The sequence below is a fragment of the Suncus etruscus genome, chromosome 5, assembly GCF_024139225.1.
Source record: "Suncus etruscus isolate mSunEtr1 chromosome 5, mSunEtr1.pri.cur, whole genome shotgun sequence".
NCBI classification, from domain to species: Eukaryota; Metazoa; Chordata; class Mammalia; order Eulipotyphla; family Soricidae; genus Suncus; species Suncus etruscus.
Window position 1 is genome coordinate 10,989,046 of NC_064852.1, and position 20,577 is coordinate 11,009,622.

At 39.7% G+C, this 20,577-nt stretch overlaps 1 protein-coding gene across 1 annotated transcript; it reads left to right on the top strand.

Moving 5' to 3' along the window:
• Window positions 1-285: 285 nt before the first annotated feature.
• On the top strand, window positions 286-19,443 carry LOC126009400 (olfactory receptor 1G1-like). The gene is made up of 2 exons (XM_049773804.1): window positions 286-354; window positions 18,511-19,443. The coding sequence occupies exons 1-2, from the start codon at window positions 286-288 to the stop codon at window positions 19,441-19,443; spliced, it is 1,002 nt and encodes a 333-aa protein (XP_049629761.1).
• Window positions 19,444-20,577: the final 1,134 nt, after the last annotated feature.

The window sequence follows — 20,577 nt, forward strand, 5'->3', positions numbered from 1 at the left end:
GAATCGATTTGATTTAGTTGACAAAACTACAGAGTTGATGAAGAATGGTTTGCTGAGGCCAGCACTAAGAACAAGAACTTACAGCCTACCCCACCCACAAAGACACTGGGTGTGCAGGCTCCTTGAGCTTTGCAGAACACCAGGCTTTGCAGATCTAAAAACAGACCCTGCTCTTTGGTCTGAGGTGATTTCAAGGTAGCTGGGTAAACAGACCACTTACATAGGACCCCTTCTTTGCTCAAGACTGTGTAGTGATTTCTCCTACGAGTGTTCTGTTTATGGGCAATGAATCAGCCCCAAACCTATCCGACATCTCCGTGGGTCAAAGAATTTGGGAATCGTCTTGTGGATCTGGTATTCAGAGGGTGTGTCCTCCTTTCTCAACAGAAGAGCTAGATTGAGTAACACATAAAATTTGATTATCAGCTTTGGGAACACACGTGATTACAAGAAATGATCAGGAATATATGTGAAAATAAAGAAGGCTTTAAGAAAAAAGGAAAAAAGCCTAAGACAGATGTCTCCAGCCTGTACTAAGAGGCAAAACATTTCTAATAACATAGAACCCCTAAACTATTTTTTCTTTATTTAAACATCTTGATTACAAATATGATTGTGATTAGGTTTCAGTCATGTAAAGAACACCCCCCCTTCACCAGTGCAACATTCCCACCACCAATGTCCCAAATCTCCCTCCATTTAACCCCACCCCTACCTGTACTCTACACAGGCTTTCCAGTTCTCTAATTCATTCACATGATTATGGTAGTTCTCTGTGTAGTTATTTCTATAACTGCACTCACCACTCTTTGTGGTGAGCTTCATGAAGTGAGCTGGAAGTTCCAGCCCTCCTCTCATTGTCTCTGAGGATTGTTGCAAAAATAACTTTTATTTTTCTTAAAACCCATAGATGAGTGAGACTATTCTGTGTCTCTCTCTCTCCCTCTGACTTATTTCACTCAGCATAATAGATTCTATATACATCCATGTATAGGGAAATTTCATGACTTCATCTCTCCTGTTTGCTGCATAATATTCCATTGTGTATATGTACCACAGTTTCTTTAGCCATTCGTCTGTTGAAGGGCATCTTGGTTGTTTCCAGAGCCTGGCTATTGTGAATAGTGCTGCAATAAAAATAGGTGTGAGGAAGAGGTTTTTGTATTGTATTCTTGTGTTCTTAGGATATATCCCTAAGTGGATATCCCTAAGTGGAATAGCTGGGTTGAATGGGAGCTCAATTTCCAGATTTTGGAGTAATCTCCATATCGTTTTCCATAGAGGTTGGACTAAATGGCATTCCCAGCAGCAGTGGATAAGAGTTCCTTTCTCTCCACATCCCCACCAGCACTGATTGTTCTCATTCTTTGTGATGTATGCCAATCTCTGTGGTGTGAGATGGTATCTCATCGTTCTTTTGATTTGCATCGTTTTGATTTGCATCTCCCTGATGATTAGTGATGAGGAGCATTTTTTCATGTGCCTTTGGCCATTTGTATTTCATTTTTATCAAAGTGTTTGTTCATTTCTTCTCCCCATTTTTTGATGGGATGTTTTTTTCTTGTGAAGTTCTGTCAGTGCCCTGTATATTTTGGATATTAGCCCCTTATCTGATGGGTATTGGGTGAATAGTTTCTCCCACATGGTGAGTGGCTCTTGTATCCTGGGCACTATTTCTTTTGTGGTGCAGAAGCTTCTTAGCTTAATATAGTCCCATTTGTTGATCTCTGCTTTCATGTGTTTGGAAAGTGCAGTTTCCTCCTTGAAGATGCCTTTAGTCTCAATGTCATAGAGTGTTTTACCGACATGTTGTTCTATATACCTTATGGTATCAGGTCTGATATGAAGGTCTTTAATCCATTTGGATTTTACCTTTGTACATGATGTTAACTGAGGGTCTATGTTCGCTTTTTTGCAAGTGGCTAACCAGTTCTGCCAGCACCACTTGTTGAAGAGGTTTTCCCCGCTCCACTTAGGATTTCTTGCTCCTTTGTCAAAAATTAGGTGATTGTATATATAGGGAACATTGTCTGAGAACTCAAGCCTATTCCACTAATCTGAGGGTCTGTCTTTATTCCAATACCATGCTGTTTTGATAACTATTGCTTTGTAGTACAGTTTAAAGTTGGGGAAAGTAATGCCTCTCATTTTCCTTTTCCCTAGGAGAGCTTTAGCTATTCGAGGGTGTTTATTGTTCCAGATGAACTTCATAAGTGTTTGATCCACTTCTTTGAAAAATGTCATGGGTATCTTTAGAGGGATCGCATTAAATCTGTATAATGCTTTGGGGAGTATTGCCATTTTAATGATGTTAATCCTGCCAATCCATGAGCAGAGTATGTGTTTCCATTTCCGTGTGTCCTCTCTTATTTGTTAGAGCAGGGCTTTATAGTTTTCTTTGTATAGGTTCTTCATGTCTTTGGTCAAGTTGACTCCAAGATATTTGAATTTGTGCGGCACTAATGTGAATGGGATTGCCTTCTTGACATCCATCTCTTCCCTATCATCATTGGTGTATAAAAAGGCCATTGATTTCTGTGTGTTAATTTCATAGCCTGCCACCTTGCTATATGAGTCTATTGTTTCTAGAAGCTTTTTGGTAGAGTCTTTAGGGAGAAACCCCTAAAATATTACAATTTTAGGCAATAATCTTCCTCCAAGATGCTTCTTTAACTAGTAAATAACCTGTGAGGTCTTGATTGGTGTCAACTCTTATTTTCTCTGTACCAGCCATGTCTCCAAAACATTAGCACTATAGACTTCAAAACATTAGCAAATATTGTCAGACTGCACTTATTTGTTATAATTTTCATTTTTCATTCAATAGGATATTTTACATGGGCATAGCACTGCTTATCAATTTTCATGGCTATATAGTGTTTTACTGTGGTATATCAAAATTTATTCATCTTCCTTTGGTGAATTCTTAGGCTGATTATGTTTTTGTTCTAATTAAATTAGGGTCTCTTCTTTGCATACAAGGCAAACACCCAACCTGCATTATCGTGCTGGCAACCATAAATTCAATTATCTTATAAATATTATATTTATATCTATTTATTTGGTGGCTACATCCAGTTCTATCCCAGCTTGACTCCTGGCACTGTGCTCAGATCAACGTGGCAAAGCTTGGGGACCATATGGGATGCCCAGAGATTGAACCTGGGCCATTGTATCTAAGACAAGCTCCCTATCTACTGTACAATCACTCTAACTTATTATAAATTCATATTAAGTCAACACTATATTAATCTACATCCAAAATTCAAATAGATAGTACCATATGATATAAAAGTCTGTGTTTGGTGTTGTTTTTTTTGGTCACACCCAGTGACACAGGGGTTCTCCTGGCTCTGCACTCAGAAATCGCTCCTGGCAGATTCATGGGTCCATATGGGATGCCAGAGATCAAACCTAGGTTGTCCCTGGTCACCTGCATGCAAGGCAAATGACCTACTGCTGTCCTATCTCTCCATTACCAAAAACTCAAATTTTATTATTATCTATATATGACATAACTAAGAATATCTAGTGATGCTTAAAATGTCAAGTTGTCTTCTTGAACTCAGTATTCATTAGTACAATACACTGCCAATTTGCTAATTTACATAAATTGGAGATTTTATGCCTTATGAATTGATGTACGTATACTACTAGTGCTGTTTACGGTCACGTGAAAGTAAATTAGCAAACAAAATTGCTAAGTAAGGGAAATTCTCAGTATGCCTTCTGATAACTGTTGCAATGGAGTCTTGTTCATGATCTAAACCACTTTTGGCTATTCCATATTTCTATATAAATTCATGAGTTCTCCTAATATTCATTTTCAGAAAATGAAATAATAATCAGTGAATTGTTTCTAGGCTTTACCTTTTTGTTTTTGTTTTTATTTTTGGGCCACACCCAGGCTGCTGTGGCTCTCTGCTCAGAAACAGCTCCTGGCAGGCACGGGGGACCATATGGGACACCGGGATTCGAACCAACCACCTTTGGTCCTGGATTGGATGCTTGCAAGGCAAATGCCGCTGTGCTATCTCTCCGGGCCCCAGGCTTTACCTTTTGATGTCCTGTTATTTCTTCTCTCTGTGTTTCCTCAACAGAGCCAGAAATAAGCCCTAAGTGTAGGCAACTGTGTTCCAGCCCTAAGTGTAGTCAAATGTGTTCCCCCGTTTGGGGAGGCCCTATACCAGAGCCTTTTCTCCCTAGCCTGAGGAGTACTGGGAGGCTTGGCAGGCCCCCAGCCGTCCTTGTCTTTTTCCCCTGACTCCAGGCCTTCTCTGAGTGCCAGCTCAGATAGCCAGAAATGGTTCAGGTGGACTCTTAGTGGTCCTCAGGTTCCCCCCTCCCTCCGTACTCCAGGGGGGAGGTGCATGGGGAGGAGGGTGGGCAGAGATCTGGCTTCCGGTTTTCTCCTTGATTCTGGAGACCAGCTCTTGCTGGTCCCCTGGACTTCAGTCTTTCCCTGGGCACTGGTCTAGGTGGACTCTTTAGGGGTCAACAGGCTTGCCCCCAACTCTCCCTACACTAACAGGAATGTGCTCTGGGAGGAAGGCAGGCTGTTCTAGCACTGGTTTATGTTGGGACAGTCAGTGGAAATTTTTTCTCTTTGTTTTTATATTGATAGTATTGTGTGCATATATTCTGTATATTCATAATATCCATCTTATATTGGGACCTTGATACTGCCCTACAAAGCTCATTTCTAATATTTTACTGCCTCAGTCCCAACCCTTACTTCCCCCCATTCTCCCATGTAGGTGCAGCTAATGACATGAAGTTCACCACACAGAGGGATAAGTGCAGTTAGAGAAATAACTACACTGAAAACTATCATAACAATGTGAATGAATGAGGGAAAAAGAAAGCCTGTCTCGAGTACAGGTGTGGGTGGGGTGGGGAGTAGGTAGATCTGGGAAATTGGTGGTGGGAATCCTGCACTGGTGAAGGGGGTGTTCTTTACATGACTGTAATCATACAACTACAATTATATTTGTAATCATGGTGTTTAAATAAAGATAATTAAAAAATGTGTTCCCCCAATAAACACATCGAACCAATGAAGTCAGAGCTGGGAGCTAGCACAGTGGTTATGGTGACTGTCCATGAAGGCAAATGGTTGGTGCATTTTGTATATTTACATAGAAGTTTTCCCATGTGCTTCTAATGTTTAACCCTCTGATGCTCACTCCCTGAGCCTCCTGGGGAATCTCTATCTCCTAAATTAGCTCCTCTAGGTTCGAAAAATTCTCTGCCAGATATATCAGGTGGTAATTATTTCTTTAAACTAGCTATCACTTCTTCCATCTTCTGTTTCAGAGACATGATGAACTAATTGGCTATTGAGTTCTTTCATATCTTGTAGTATTTACCTATTTATAAACTGAATAACATAATTTAATTGCTCGTCAAATATGCCACGGAAAGGATATTGTTATCAATGTACATGTGATATATCGTGATACAAACCAAAAGTGTAACCATGTATGAAAAAGAAAATACATGTTCCTGTCATTGAGATTCTCATCTCGGTCTAGATTGCGATGGTTTCAAAACAAACTGTTTTGTATTTGTATATGCTTTGTATGGCTGTTTGTATTTACAAATGTAACACAGATTTAAATATTGCCACCCCACAGAGTCCTCTGGGCTCTTCTATGAGCATCTCTGAGCACTACAAGTTGTGGCCCAACAGTGGAAAGAAAGGAAAATGATGACAGGCGATGGAAGAGACATAAAATTTTCTTCCATGGTTATGGATAACCACATCGAATACTATTACAAAATGAAATAGGATATTACTCTTCTATGCATACATGTATTTCAAATGTCTATCAAATGTGTAGCTTATGTATAATATCACCTGTATGGATACATAATTCTTCAACTTATAATATTTGATAAAATAAGTGAACATCAACAAAATTCAATACAATAGTATTTGTCCTCATAACAAGATTGTTCATGCCAATTTCAATCAATTACCTACCATGATTCCACAGCTCTATGTACCCAACAGTTCTTCGTGTCTCTAATGTGTTTTCATGAACCTCCCAAAGAGATGCTAGTAAATACTCTAAAGAGTTAAATTTTGGTATCGTGCAAGTAATGGAACTTTGCTTGGGTTTGTCCAAGTTTGCAACCTGTATAAGCAGATTCTATGAAATTATCACAAGGACACACAACGTTTTAATTATCCTTTACCAGTAAGTAGTCACTTGGTTCTTGTCTATGAGGAACAAAGCTCTGCATATTTTTTCAAAGAACCAACTTCTGCTTTCGTTGATCTTCGGATTGTTTTTTGGGTTTCCATTTCATTGATTTCTGCTCTCAGCTTTGTTATTTCCTTCTGTCTCCCTATTTTTAGTTTATTTTGTTGATCATTTTCTAATTCTATAAGCTGCGTCATTAAGCTATTCATGTATGCTCCTTCTTCCTTCCCGATGTGTGCTTGCAAAGCTATAAATTTTCCTCTCAGTACCACTTTTGCTGTATCCCATAGGTTCTGATAGTTTGTGTTTTTATTGTTGTTTGTTTCCAGGAAATTTTTTATTTCTTCTTTGATTTCATCTCGGACCCACTGGCTGTTCAGTAGTAGGCTGTTTAATTTCCAGGTGTTAAATTTTTTCTTCTGTGTCCCTTTGTAGTTCACATCTAACTTCAGAGCCTTGTGGTCAGCAAAGGTAGCCTGCAAAATTTCTATCTTTTTGATTTTATGGAGGTATGTTTTATGTGCCAGCACGTGGTCTATCCTGGAGAATGACCCATGTACATTGAAAAAGAATGTGTATTCAGGTTTCTGAGGATGGAGTGTCCTATATATATATACCTACTAGGACTCTTTCTTCCATTTCTCTTTTTAGGTCTAGTATATTTTTGTTGGGTTTCCATTTGGTTGACCTATCAAGTGTTGACAAGCCTGTGTTGAGGTCTCCCACAATTATTGTGTTATTATTGATATCCTTTTTCAGATTTGTCAACAATTGTATTAAATACTTTGCTGGTCCCTCACTGGGTACGTATATGTTTAGGAGAGTGATTTCTTCCTGCTGCACAAATCCCTTGATTAGTACATAATATCCATCTTTGTCCCTTACAACTTTTCTGAGTATAAAGTTTATGTCATCTTATATTAGTATGGCCACCCCCACTTTTTTAAGGATGTTGTTTGCTTGCATGATTTTCCTCCAGCCTTTGATTTTGAGTCTATGTTTATTCTGACTATTCAGGTGTGTTTCTTGTAGGCAGCAGAAGGTTGGCTTCAGTTTTTTTATCCATTTCGCCACTCTGTGCCTCTTAACGGGTGCATTTAGTCCATTGACATTGAGAGAAATAATTGTCATGGGATTTATTGCCATCTTTGTGTAGAAGTTTGGTGTGTTTTTTGTTCTGTCTTGTCTTTAGAATAGATCTTTCAGTTTTTCTTTTAAGGCTGGTTTTGAGTCTGTAAAGTTTTTAAGCTGTTGTTTATCTGTGAAGCCATGTATACATCCTTCAAACTTGAAAGTGAGTTTTGGTGGGTGCAGTATTCTTGGCGAAGCATTTATTTCATTGAGTTTTGTCACTATATCCCACCACTGCCTTCTGGCCTTGAGTGTTTCTGGTGACAGGTCTGCTGTAAATTTCAAGGATGCTCCCTGGAATGTAATTTCCCTTTTCGATTTTGCTGCTTGCAGTATTCTATCTCTATCTGTGGGATTCATCATTGTGACTAGGATGTGTCTTGGGGTGTTTCTCCTGGGGTCTTTTTTAGCTGGTACTCTTCGGGCATGCAGGATTTGGTCACATGTTTTCTTTAGCTCTGGTAGTTTCTCTGTGATGATGTTCTTGACTATTGATTCTTCCTGGAGATTTTCTTCTTGGGTCTCTGGGACTCCAATGATTCTAAAGTTGTTTCTGTTGAGCTTATCAAAGACTTCTATTTTCATCTGCTCATATTCTTTGAGTAACTTTTCCATTGTCTGATCTTTTGATTTAAGGCTTTTTTCCAATCTCTTCTGCTGTGTAAAGTTGTTATGCATCTCATCTTCCAGTGCACTAATCTATCCTCAGCTGCTTTTAACCTGTTGGAAAGCTCATCCATTATGTTCTTCAATTCGTCTACTGAGTTTTTCAGACCTGTTATTTGACCTGATATTTCAGTTTGGAGTTTTCTGATTTCTTTCTTCATATTCTCCTGATTTTTATTAGTGTTCTGATTTATACTTTCTTTGAGTTCTGTGAGCAACCTCCATATTTCTTCTCTAAACTCCATTTCTGAAAGATTGCTTAGGTGGTTGGCCATTGTTGGGTCATCAGAGTTTCCATCTTCATTCTCTGTGGCTGAAGTTGGTCTGTGTAGTTTCCCCATTGTCACGCTTATGCTGTGGGCTTTTCTACGTGTTGTGGTGGTATTCACAAAGCGAAGCAGAGTGGCCATGCTCCTCTGCTTCTACCCCTTATAGGTGGGCTTAAGGGGGCCAGGAGAGTCAGCTTTATCCACAACTCCAGCCCGGAAACACTCACCTCAGCCAAGGCAAGCCATCAGGGGATGAATGCCAGAGAAGATCAAAGTTCCCAGGCTGAAGCACCCGAAGATCAAAGTTCCCAGGTTGAAGCACCCTATGTGATTTCCTAAGCCCATCTAATGGTCCCTGAGTACAGAGCCAGAGTAAGCCATCAGCCCTGCCTAGTATTACCCCAAAATAAACACACAAAAAAATAGGAACAGGGCCCAGAGAGATAGCACAGCGGCGTTTGCCTTGCAAGCAGCCTAACCAGAACCAAAGGTGGTTGGTTCGAATCCCGGTGTCCCATATGGTCCCCCGTGCCTGCCAGGAGCTATTGCTGAGCAGACAGCCAGGAGTAGCCCCTGAGTACTGCCTGGTGTGGCCCAAAAACCAAAAAAAAAAAAAAAAAGGAACCACCATGGATATATTATGCAAATTTTTTTCTTTTGCCATTTATTTTTTAATCTTAAGAAGCTATTTTTTACATAATCTTATGATTGTTTTACATACTATGGTTATTATACCTTCATAAATATTTTATAATTAGTATAACAGAAACAGGTATCACATTTATAAATTTGGGGTGATTAGATTGTTCTAATTGCTCTTACTCATAAATAATGATGCAATTAAGATGCTTATGCATTAACCAGATATATAGGTTCTCACATTATTAGAATAAATGTAACTGTAGAGTTTCTGGGTGGAACTTTTTTTCCAACTGATTATATATATTGCAAATTAATTCCAATATTGTTAATGATTTCTCTTCCAAACAACTTTTTATGAAGCTTCTTTCTCTGTATCATATCAGTAGTTTATCCAAATGTTTATCCAATTGTTTCAAATATACTAAGAAAAATAGTGTCTTTTGTTTTAATATTATTAAATTACTCTTTATTCAGACTAATTAGTTAGAGGTTCTCATGTTAATCAAAATAAGTTAGATGGAAAAGGACAAACAGAATAATTTCAAGTGTGGTATGCAAAGAAATAAAAATTTGGAATAAAAATAATTCAATGTCGAGCCAGAGTGGTAGCTGAGTGGTGGGGTGTTTGTCTTGCATGCGGCTGACCCAGGACAGATGTTGGTTCAATCCTGGCATCCCATATAGTCCCCTGAGTCAGGAATGATTTCTGAGTGCAGAGCCAGGAGCAACCCCTGAGCATGACCAGGTGTGGCCAAAACATTATCCAATAATACCAAACACTTGAACTTTGGCTATAAAACAGGGGGTACCAAGTGTGAGGAGAGAGATAACTATATGATGGATAAAGGCAGAGCAGAAGTAAAATAAAATAATGGTGGCCAGTTGGTGTATGTTCAGTACAGTATACACCAAAAGCCTAAATGTCAACATGATTGCAACCATGTTACTTCAACTATAATAAAATTTAAAATGTTGTAAATAAATATTGTTGTTTTGTTCATTATGCATGTCATTTGACTGTCATCTTTTGACTTAAACAAAACCTTATTTGAACTATCTGTATAATGATTTTTATTTTTAAGGTTTGAACTTCACACTTCTTACTCAGTGTGAACATGCCTTAAAATTATATAGTTTACGTTTTATTATTTGACATAAACAAAATTTTATTTACATATATGAAACAAGTAATAGACCCTTATTGTTACATTTCCATAAATGCTGCCTTTAAAAAATTTCCCTATGTCAATTTAACTAAAGAGATAAAGGACCTATACAAAGAAAATTACAAAACTGGGGCCCAGAGAGATATCACAGCGGCGTTTGCCTTGCAAGCAGCTGATCCAAGACCTAAGGTGGTTGGTTCGAATCCCGGTGTCCCATATGGTCCCCCGTGCCTGCCAGGAGTTATTTCTGAGCAGACAGCCAGGAGTAACCCCTGAGCACCACCGGGCGTGGCCCAAAAACCAAAAACCAAAAAAAAAAAAAAAAAAAAAAAAGAAAGAAAAGAAAAGAAAATTACAAAACTGCTTCAAGGACACAAGAAAAGGGAGACACATACCCTGTTCATGGATTCGGAGGATTAACACCATTAAAATGTCAATATTCCCCCAAAGCATTATACATATTTAATGCAACTCCTATAAGGATACCCATGACATTCTTCTTAGAAGTGGATCAAACACTCCTGAAATTCATTTGGAACAATAAACACCCATGAATAATCTAGCTTTTTCTTTAAGAAAAAGAAGATGGAAGGCATCACTTTCCCCAATTTTAAATTTTACTACAAAGAAATAGTCATTAAAACAGCATGGTATTGAAATAAAGACAGACCCTCAGATCAGTGGAATAGACTTGAGTCTTCAGAGAATGTTCCCCAGACATACACAGTCAAGTAATCTTGATAAAGGGGCAAGAAATGCAAAATGGAACAAGGAAAGCCTCTTCAACAAGACAACTGATCTGCCACATGCAAAAAAAGCAAACTTAGACCTCCATCTAATACCATGCACAAAGGCCAAATCTAAATAGATTAAAGACCTTGATATCAGACCTGGAACCATAAGATATATAGAAGAACATGTAGGTATAACACTCCATGACATTGAGACTAAAGACATCTTCAAGGAGGAAATACCACTGTCCAAGTAAGTGGAAGCAGAGATAAACAAATGGGACTAGATTAAACTGAGAAGTTTCTGTATCTCAAAGGAAATAGTGACTAGGATACAAACACCATCCACAGAATGGGAGAAACTATTCACCCAATATCCATTAGATAAGGAGCTAATATCTAAGATGTACAAGATACTGACAGAACTTAACAAGAAAAAAAAAACATCTAACCCAATCCAAATTTGGGGAGAAGAAATTAACAGACACTTTCTCAAAGGAAATGGCCAAAAGACACATGAAAAAATGCTCCATGTCACTAGTTATCAAGATGATAGAAATCAAAACAATGAGGTACCATCTCATGCCATAGAGACTGGCACACATCACAAAGAACAAGAACAACTGGTGCTGTTGGTATGTGGGGAGAAAGGAACTCTCATTCATTGTTGGTTGGAATACCATCTAGTCCAGCCTATATGGAAATTCCTCAAAAAATTGGACATTGAGCTCCCATATGATCCAGCTATACCACTCCTAGGGATATACCGTAGGAACACAAAAACACAATAAAAATGTCTTCTGCATACCTATGTTCATTGCAGCACTATTTACAATAGCCATAATTTGGAAACAATCAAGATGCCATTCAATAGATGAATGGCTAAAGAAATTGTGGTACATATACACAATGGAATATTATGCAGCTGTCAGGAGAGATGAAGTGATAAAAATTTCCTATACACGGATGGGCATGGAAACTATTATTCTGAGAGAAATAAGTCAGAGGGAGAGAGACACACAGAATAGTCTCACTCATCTATGGGTTTTAAGAAAAATAAAAGGCATTATTGTAATAATGCCCAGAGACAATAGAGATAAAGTCTGGATGGTCTGGCTCACAATATTAAGCTCACCACAAAGAGCAGTGAGTGCAGTGAGAGAAATAATTATACTAACAACTATCTTGGCAATGTTAACGAGTGAGAGAAGTAGAATGCCTGTCTGGAATATAGGCAGGGGGTGAAGGAGGAGGAAGATGGGAAGCATTGGTGGTGAGAATGTTTCACTGGTGAAGGGGATGTTTTTTATGACTGAAACCCAACTACAAACATATTTGTAATCATGGTGCTTAAATAAAGATATTATTAAAAAATTAAAAATGAAAATGAAAAATAACTATGTGCGTCTTATGATCGAGTGCATCTTATAGAGTGAAAATATGGTATTTCAAAGTATACATTTCTTACTAAGAACTGGTCTCCAATACAAGCTCATTACAGGGCCAGCATTGGGAAAGGAAATAACATGTACAGGGGATACAGGCAATAATGAAGGGAAGCAGACACTCTGAGAGTATGGTTGAACCTCATCAAGCTTCTGTGCCACTAATTCATCCAGCTTCAAAGCTCCTGGAGTTCATGGCCACATTCCCAATTTCACCTCCAGATTTTACAGTCCTGACTGCCCAGTAAAGCACAGCAAAGTGGACAGGAAAGTTGTATAGGAAACCACCAGGCTCAATGAGCAAAACAAAAGACAGAAGACTCAATTAGCACTAACCAGCTCATTAAATCCTTAGATAATGCCTTCAGTAACACCATTGTAAGATATAACATTGATCACAAGTTGATGTTCATTGACTGGTGTTTTGATCATTCCATTAGTCTTTGTGTTATAACAAGCAATATGATTCAACTGCACCTTAGCATGTCTTGCTCTCTCATGTTAGGGCAGGTATTTCTTTTTCTCATCACTTACACTCTACATAATGTGTTCAAAGCATTCACTTCAACTATTAAGTAACAGGGGCCAGAGAGACATTACAGCAAGTAGGGCACTTGCCTCACATACAGCCAACTCAGTTTAATCCGTGGCACCCAATATAGTTTTATGAGTTCTACAAGGAGTGAGGCCTGAATACAGAGCCAGGAGTTAGCCCTGAGCACTGCCAATGATGGCTCTCAACTCCCTCACAATAAATAAATTTAAAGTCACAGACAAGATAAAAATATTAGTTGATGGGGCCGGGCGGTGGCACTAAAGGTAAGGTGTCTGCCTTGCCAGCACTAGCCTAGGACGGACCGCGGTTCGATCCCCCGGTGTCCCATATGGTCCCCCAAGCCAGGAGCGACTTCTGAGCGCATAGCCAGGAGTAACCCCTGAGCATCAAATGGGTGTGGCCCAAAAACCAAAAAAAAAAATATTAGTTGAGGGATAGCATGGAGGTAGTGCGTTTGCCTTGCATGCAAAAGGATGGTGGTTCGAATCCTGACATCCCATATGATCCCCCGAGCCTACCAGGAGCAATTTCAGAGCATAGAGCCACGAGTAACCCCAGAGCACTGCTGAGTGTGACCCAAAAAACAAAATATATACATATATACATATATAAATATATATAAAGTTGAGAAACATATACCTGGCAAAAGAGATTAAAATAAACATAGAATAGCATTGTTAATATTAGACAGTGTTGAGAGACTAAAGACTTCAACCATTTTGTTCTACTTCCTTCAATAGATTCAGCCAGACTCCTGTCCTCATATCCTCTGAGCACTGGTCCCACAGCCTTCTTTCAGTTGTTCAGTTTGCTATTTGCTTTCCTACCTCCAGGTCTTCGCATATGCCATTACTTTCACCTGTGATGGTTTCTCCATGGTTTTAATTCTGACTCTTTCTCTGTTTTATCTATGAAAAAAAAAAGAGAGAGAGAGAGAGAAAGGACTTTGACTATTTGTCTCCTCATTAAGTTCTTAACTTAGGTCTAAAACAGAGTGAAACACACGTAAGTTATATAAGTCAATGAAGACATTGATAGTGTATCTGTAAAACACAATCGATGAAGTGAGCCAAAGAGATAGTACAGTAAGTCAGGCACTTGCCTTGCATACAGCTGACCCAGGTTCATCCCCGGGCATCCCATATGGTCCTCTGAGCCCACCAAGAGTGAGGTCTTAGTGCAGAACATGGAGTAAGCCCTGACCAATGCTAAGTGTGGCCCAACAACAACAATAAAAAATAGATGAGGTAGTTCTGGGTTGTAGCTATCTCCAAATCAATCTCCTCCCTGCAGTCAGAGATAGCACCAACCTAAGGCTCTGTTCCTTCATGATTGTTTGAGGAGTGGTTCTCAATCCTCCAAGGAGAAGAACAATCCAAGTGGTTTTCAATCCTGGAAATATTTCAAAATCACCTGTGCCTGGGTGCATCTTATGAGCACCACCTTGACTGATGTTTTCTCCCTTGGCTTGGGTTGCTTCCTATCTGCTGTCTCATAACACATGAGCATCCTTTTCCCTGTCAGTCTTGGATTCATGCTCTTGCATAAAGATCTCCAAGATGCACAGCCAAAAATAGAGTGGCTTTGCTATAGCGGCAGGAACTCTCTCCCCCCCACCCCCCGGAAGATAATACTTGAGCTGCACAAGACCTTTCCAGATAGACAAGGGAAAAAAAGACATTTCAGGCAAAAGGAAGAATGTGAAATGTGAGAAGAACCACAAGATGAATCTGTGTAGACTGAACCATAAGCTAAATCTGATGTAGATGGTTTTGAAATTTGTTTTGGTTTGCTTGTGTTTTGGTTTGTTAAATTTGGGAGCCACACCAACAATATGTAAGGGCTTCCAGCTTGATACTCAGGGATGGCTCCTAGCTATATTTAGGAAACCATGTGGTATCAGAAACCAAGTGCAAGTCTTCTGCAAGCAAACCAGGCATTCTGGTCTATTGAGTTAGTTCTCCAAAGCCTTTATACTTTACAAAAAATAATTTTAAAAAATCAGTCCCAAAAATATGAGGGAAATAAACCAAAGGGACTTCTCTCAAGTATCATAATGTCTTCCCTTCATAGAGCCTTGGGGACCCCTTTCAAACTTGTCCAACATCCCTTGGCACCAAAGAGTGAATCATCCCTGGCATTCCCCTGGCACTAGATGTCATAAAGTCCCTAAAGGATTGGAGGTCTCCACGGAGTCCAGGAAAACGAAGAGAGAAGGAGAAATTAAGGTGGTAAGAACAAAGAGTCATTCCATAGGGCCCATGGGGTGTTTAATTGTCCCTGTCTCTACTTCATGGGTGAGACATGTCCCTGCTACCTTCCCCTGCCTTTCTCAAACTAAAGGCTGGGCTGAAGCAGCTCTAGACAACTCCTCACTCACCCCTATCTTCTAGGTAAGTTGCTGGTGACCAGATACAGAAGCATGAGGACAGCCTATGTGCTAGGGAGGACTGAGAGAAAACTTGGGCTTGAGAGGAAATAGGCAAGATTGAGTTGTTATCAATCCAACATGGATATCCCAAATAATTTTTGATCCTGGAAATACTTTAAAATCACCTTTGCCTGGGTGTACCCCAAGAGCATTGATTTAATTTCATTCTCCCTGCCTGATATTTTCTCCCTTGCCTTGGGTTGTTCCCTATCTACTGCTATATAAGATACACACCAAGTTATGGGTATTAAGAAAAATTAAAGACATTACCGTAGTAAGGCCCAGAGACAATAGAGTTAAGGGCATGGAGGACTGAAAGGACCAGCCCAAAATTTGAAGCTCACCACAAAGAGTGGTGAATGCTGTTAGGGAAATAACTACACTGACAACTAGCATAACAATGATAAAGAATGAGAGAAGTAGAATGCCTGTCACAAATACAAGCAGATGGGGGAGTAGGGGGGCATTTGTGGTGGAAATGTTGCACTGGTGAAGGGGGATATTCTGTTTAGGACTGAAACCCAACTACGAACAGGCTTGTAATCATGGTGCTTAAATAAAGGTTTATAATGTATTATTATTATTCTCTGAGTAGTTATGACTTGCTCCTGCTCTAGATCCATTGAATCTGAATTTCTGAGCACGATACTAGGTCAAGCATGCTTTGCACAAAGCTGCACTGGTTGTTCTAATGACACCCATCCACAGAATAGATGGGAATTCAAATTCTTCACCTGCAGGAGAACTGATTGAGGAAAGACATTCAGCAAGAATTAAATTGGTCTAAATAGAATCTTTGAGACAAAATCTAGAGACAAAAAGAATTGGAGTGGGAGGCAGATTCAAGTCCGAGCTCCATTCAATCCTTTAATGGCTGTATGTCTTAGGACACGTTGGTTCTCTTCTCTGAAACTCAGATACACTAGAATGTGAGAATTAGTCCTCCTGGGGCAGTGAGACAAGAGAGAGAAAATGGAAGTGCAGCAACAGTAGCTACTATTCACTTAACACACACACATATATATTAGTAGGTCGATAGAAAAAATAGATATTTCTAAAGCACATAACAGGTGACAAACTTGGTCAACAGAGAACAAAAGTCATCATTTAGCTTAATCTCCATGAACTCTATATGGAAAACCATGATGTAGACATAGATCTTTATCAAAGTGACTTTCTTACAGCCACATCAAGAGTAAAGCAGGGGGACCAGAGAGATAGCATGGAGGTAAGGCCTTGCACGCAGGACAGTGGTTCCAATCCCGGCATCCTGGATGGTCCCCCAAGCCTGCCAGGAGCGATTTCTGAGTGTAGAGCCAGGAGAAACCCCTGAGCGCTGCCGGGTGTGACCCAAAAACAAACAAGCAAGCAAAACAGAGTAACACAGGGCCTTCCTTCCTGCCTACCCTCCTGCCATCCTGACTTCCGTCCCTCCCTCCTGCTCTCTGTCCCTTTCCTTTTCCCTTTCTCTTTCCATTTATCATCTCCTGTCTTGTATTTGCCAAATAGTTTAGTTCTGCCTGGTAAAGTGGATATATTTTTCAGAATATTTAAAATGTATTCTGCTTCTGGGCTGGGATTATATACATTACTGAAGTCATTAAAAGCACTAGTCTGAAGAGGCAACACTGGAATTTCACTAATAACAGAAAGAAACCTTGAACATCCATACAAATGAATGCAACTCAGTAGCAGAATTCTGGCCATGAATAGAGGAGAATCTGGGTTTGTTTCCTAACACTACAAAAAACCAACCAAATAAAGAAAAGAAAACTGAATACAAAAGGAAAGGATCAGATAAAGATTGTTACTAGCTATGCTGTAGAATAGATTTTGGCAACATTTCTTTTTTTCTTTTTCATCTCTCACGACTTTATGCTCCAAGACCATCAGTGAATCTTGCAATCCAGGACTCAAACCAGGACTCACCAGGAGGAACTCAGGCAGTGCAACGAACTCAGAACAGCAGATCCATGAAAAGGAGTCAGCCTGGAACCAGCCCCTCAGGGATGTGTGAGCTTTACTAGCGCTTCACTACCAATTTCTTCTTCAGTAAAGTATGGTAATTTTTAAAATATAAATTACTTTATTAAAGATATAAAAGAGTAAATCAGGGGAAATTTTGCAAGATCAGAGTGGAGTTCATATTAAATCACAATACTAGACAAATATAATAGAACATGTAGCCATATTGCCACTGAATTTATGGCACTTATTCTTTTCTTATTTATTTTTTATTTGTTTGTTTTTTGTTTGTTTTTTGGGTCACACCTGGCAGCGCTCAAGGGTTACTCCTGGATCTACGCTCAGAAATGGTTTCTGGCAGGCTCGGGGGACCATATGGAATGCCAGGATTCAAACCACCATCTTTCTGCATGCAACGCAAATGCCTTACCTCCATGTTATCTCTCCAGTCCCTTATGGCACTTATTCTTCAAAAACATTTGGATAGAAAATTGGAATTAGAATTTTTCATTTGGATAGTACATCAGGGACAAGAAGGAAACTTCATAACATCTATCATTTGTTTGTCAACAAACCTCTAAGTTGTGAATTTTATCTACATTTTAGAGACTAGTAAAGGCAAGATTTAAAAAAAGTATCTCTCGAATGTCACAGTGTTATGTAAACAAAATAATTCTGAGCCTTCTGAGCCTAGAGGTTTGAGGCTCTATTGTATCCCAGGATAATGATTATAGGATGAATGGTATGCCCTTAATTTTAAAGTGCTTCTCAACTTGCAATATTCTTGTATTGCATTGGAATATAGTCTTTATAGGCAAAGTAACCAAAATATCACCGACACATCAAGAGACCTCTTACAAGAGATGGCTCATCTCTGAAAGAATAATGTCTTCTTCCATTTGCCTTCATGTACATTCACTTTTAAACACATGCATAAAAAGCATCCTTGATTACTTTCTAAGTCCTAGGAGATACATAACTATACAATGAACACCACATAGGACAATGAAAATAGAACTTGACCTAAAATTTTATAGAAAAGACGATCTTTTGTTCAATACCAAAACAGTTTCCTTAAGTGTCTTAATCCATATGAAAAACTCAGAGCACTGCAGAATGTAGAAACAAATTGCATCTTCACCATAATGCACTATTGCCATAGTACATTTATTTAATATCTGTACATACTCAGAAAGATATAGTTATGCTACTAATGAAACATTTTAGAAATAGAAAAAAAATGCCCTATTGGAACTGTATAATGAGTAAGATTCTCCTATAATTTCTCTCTCTTTAAAGGAAATTACAAACCTAACCAGCATCTCTGACTTTCTGCTCCTGGGCTTCTCTCAACACCCTGAACAGCAGCCTCTTCTGTTTGGCCTTTTCCTGGGCATGTACCTGGTCACCATGTTGGGGAATCTGCTCATCATCCTGGCCATTGGCTCTGATCATCACCTCCACACCCCTATGTACTTCTTCCTGGCTAACCTGTCCTTCATTGACACCTTTATTTCCTGCACCATTGTTCCCAAGGTGCTAGTGAACCTCCAGACACAGCATTACACCATCTCCTACACTGGATGCCTCCTGCAGATGTATTTCTTCATGACTTTGACCCTGTTGGATGACTTCCTGCTGGCCGTCATGGCATATGACCGTTATGTGGCCATCTGCCTTCCTCTCCACTACACTTTGATCATGCATTCCCAACGCTGCCTGCTCCTGGTCACCATCTGCTGGCTCTGCTCCCACCTCCTGGCCTTCTCACTCACTCTCCTTATGTCTCAATTCTCCTTTTGTGCCTCCCATTCTATCCCGCACTTCTTCTGTGATCTTCTCCCACTCCTTCGACTTTCTTGTTCAGACACCTGGAACTTCCAGCTCATGATGTTTGCTGAAGCAGCCCTCTCTGGGGTGGTGCCCCTCACCTGTGTCCTAATCTCTTATGCCCACATCATCCACGCCATCCTCAAGGTCCCTTCGGCTGGGGGCAAGCACAAAGTCTTCTCTACCTGTGGATCTCACCTAACAGTGGTTACTCTTTTCTATGGGACACTCTTTCTGGTGTATTTTCAGCCTTCTTCCTCCTACTCAGCTGATACTGGGATGGTGGCCTCTGTGGTATACACAATGATTACCCCCATGATTAACCCCCTTATCTATAGCCTGAGAAACAAAGATATGAAAGGGGCTTTGTGGAGACTCTTTGGCAGAGACAAGGTCCGTTAGTAAAAATGTACTCAGTGCCAGAGTTTTTAAAGAAGGACCTCCTCTGGGCTTCTCCATTACATTTTGAAATGGCTAACTGAGAAAATGCTATGGACTGGAAACCACACAAAATATTCAACAAATGAATAATTCTTATCTTTGCAAAACTGGAATAGGATCAACTGGTCAAAGAGATAGCTGTAGCCTTAAAGAAGGAGTGCACACAGGATGACTTGATATTAATTGTCAAAGCAAGTTCTATCCTACAAAGGAGAACCACCAAAAAGGTGCCATCGCCTCTGGTTTCCTCTTTGATTCTGGAGACTAGCTCTTGCCAGGTATGGGGTTTGGGGAGGCCCCATACCGGAGCCCTTCTTCCTGGCCTGGGTAGTGCTGGGAGGCTTGGCAGGCTCCCAGCCATCCTTGTCTTTTTCTCCTGACTCCAGGCCTTCCCTGGGTGCCAGCTCAGATGGCCAGAAGTGGGTTCAGGTGGACTCTTAGTGGTCCTCAGGCTTCTCCCATACCTCTCCCTACACTAATGGAAATGCACTTTGGGAGAAGGGTGGGCCGTTTTAGTACTGGTTTATGTTGGGACAGTCACCGGAATTTTTTTCTCCTTGTTTTCCTATTGATAGTATTGTATGCATATATTTTATATATCCATAACATCCATCTTGTATTGTGACCTTGATACTGCCCTATAAATCTCATTTCTAATATTTTACTGCTTCAGTCCCAACCCTTACTCCCCCTATCTTCTAGTAGGTGCAGCTCATGACATGAAGCTCACCACGTAGAGTGATGAGTGCAGTTAGAGAAATAACTACACTGAAAACTATCATAACAATATGAATGAATAAGGGAAAAAGAAAACCTGTCTCGAGTACAGGTGTTGGTGGGGTGGGGATTAGATAGATCTGGGAAATTGGTGGTGGGAATCCTGCACTGGTGAAGGGGGGTGTTCTTTACATGACTGTAATCATACAACTACCATTATATTTGTAATCACGGTGTTTAAATAAAGATAATTTATAAAAAAAAAAAGGTGCCATCAGACAAAAGTAGGTTCTATCAGAATATATAATTCCTAGTTCAGTCCCCAACTAGCAAATTCTACTCTACTACATATAATATTGGTAAGATCTAAAAGACTTA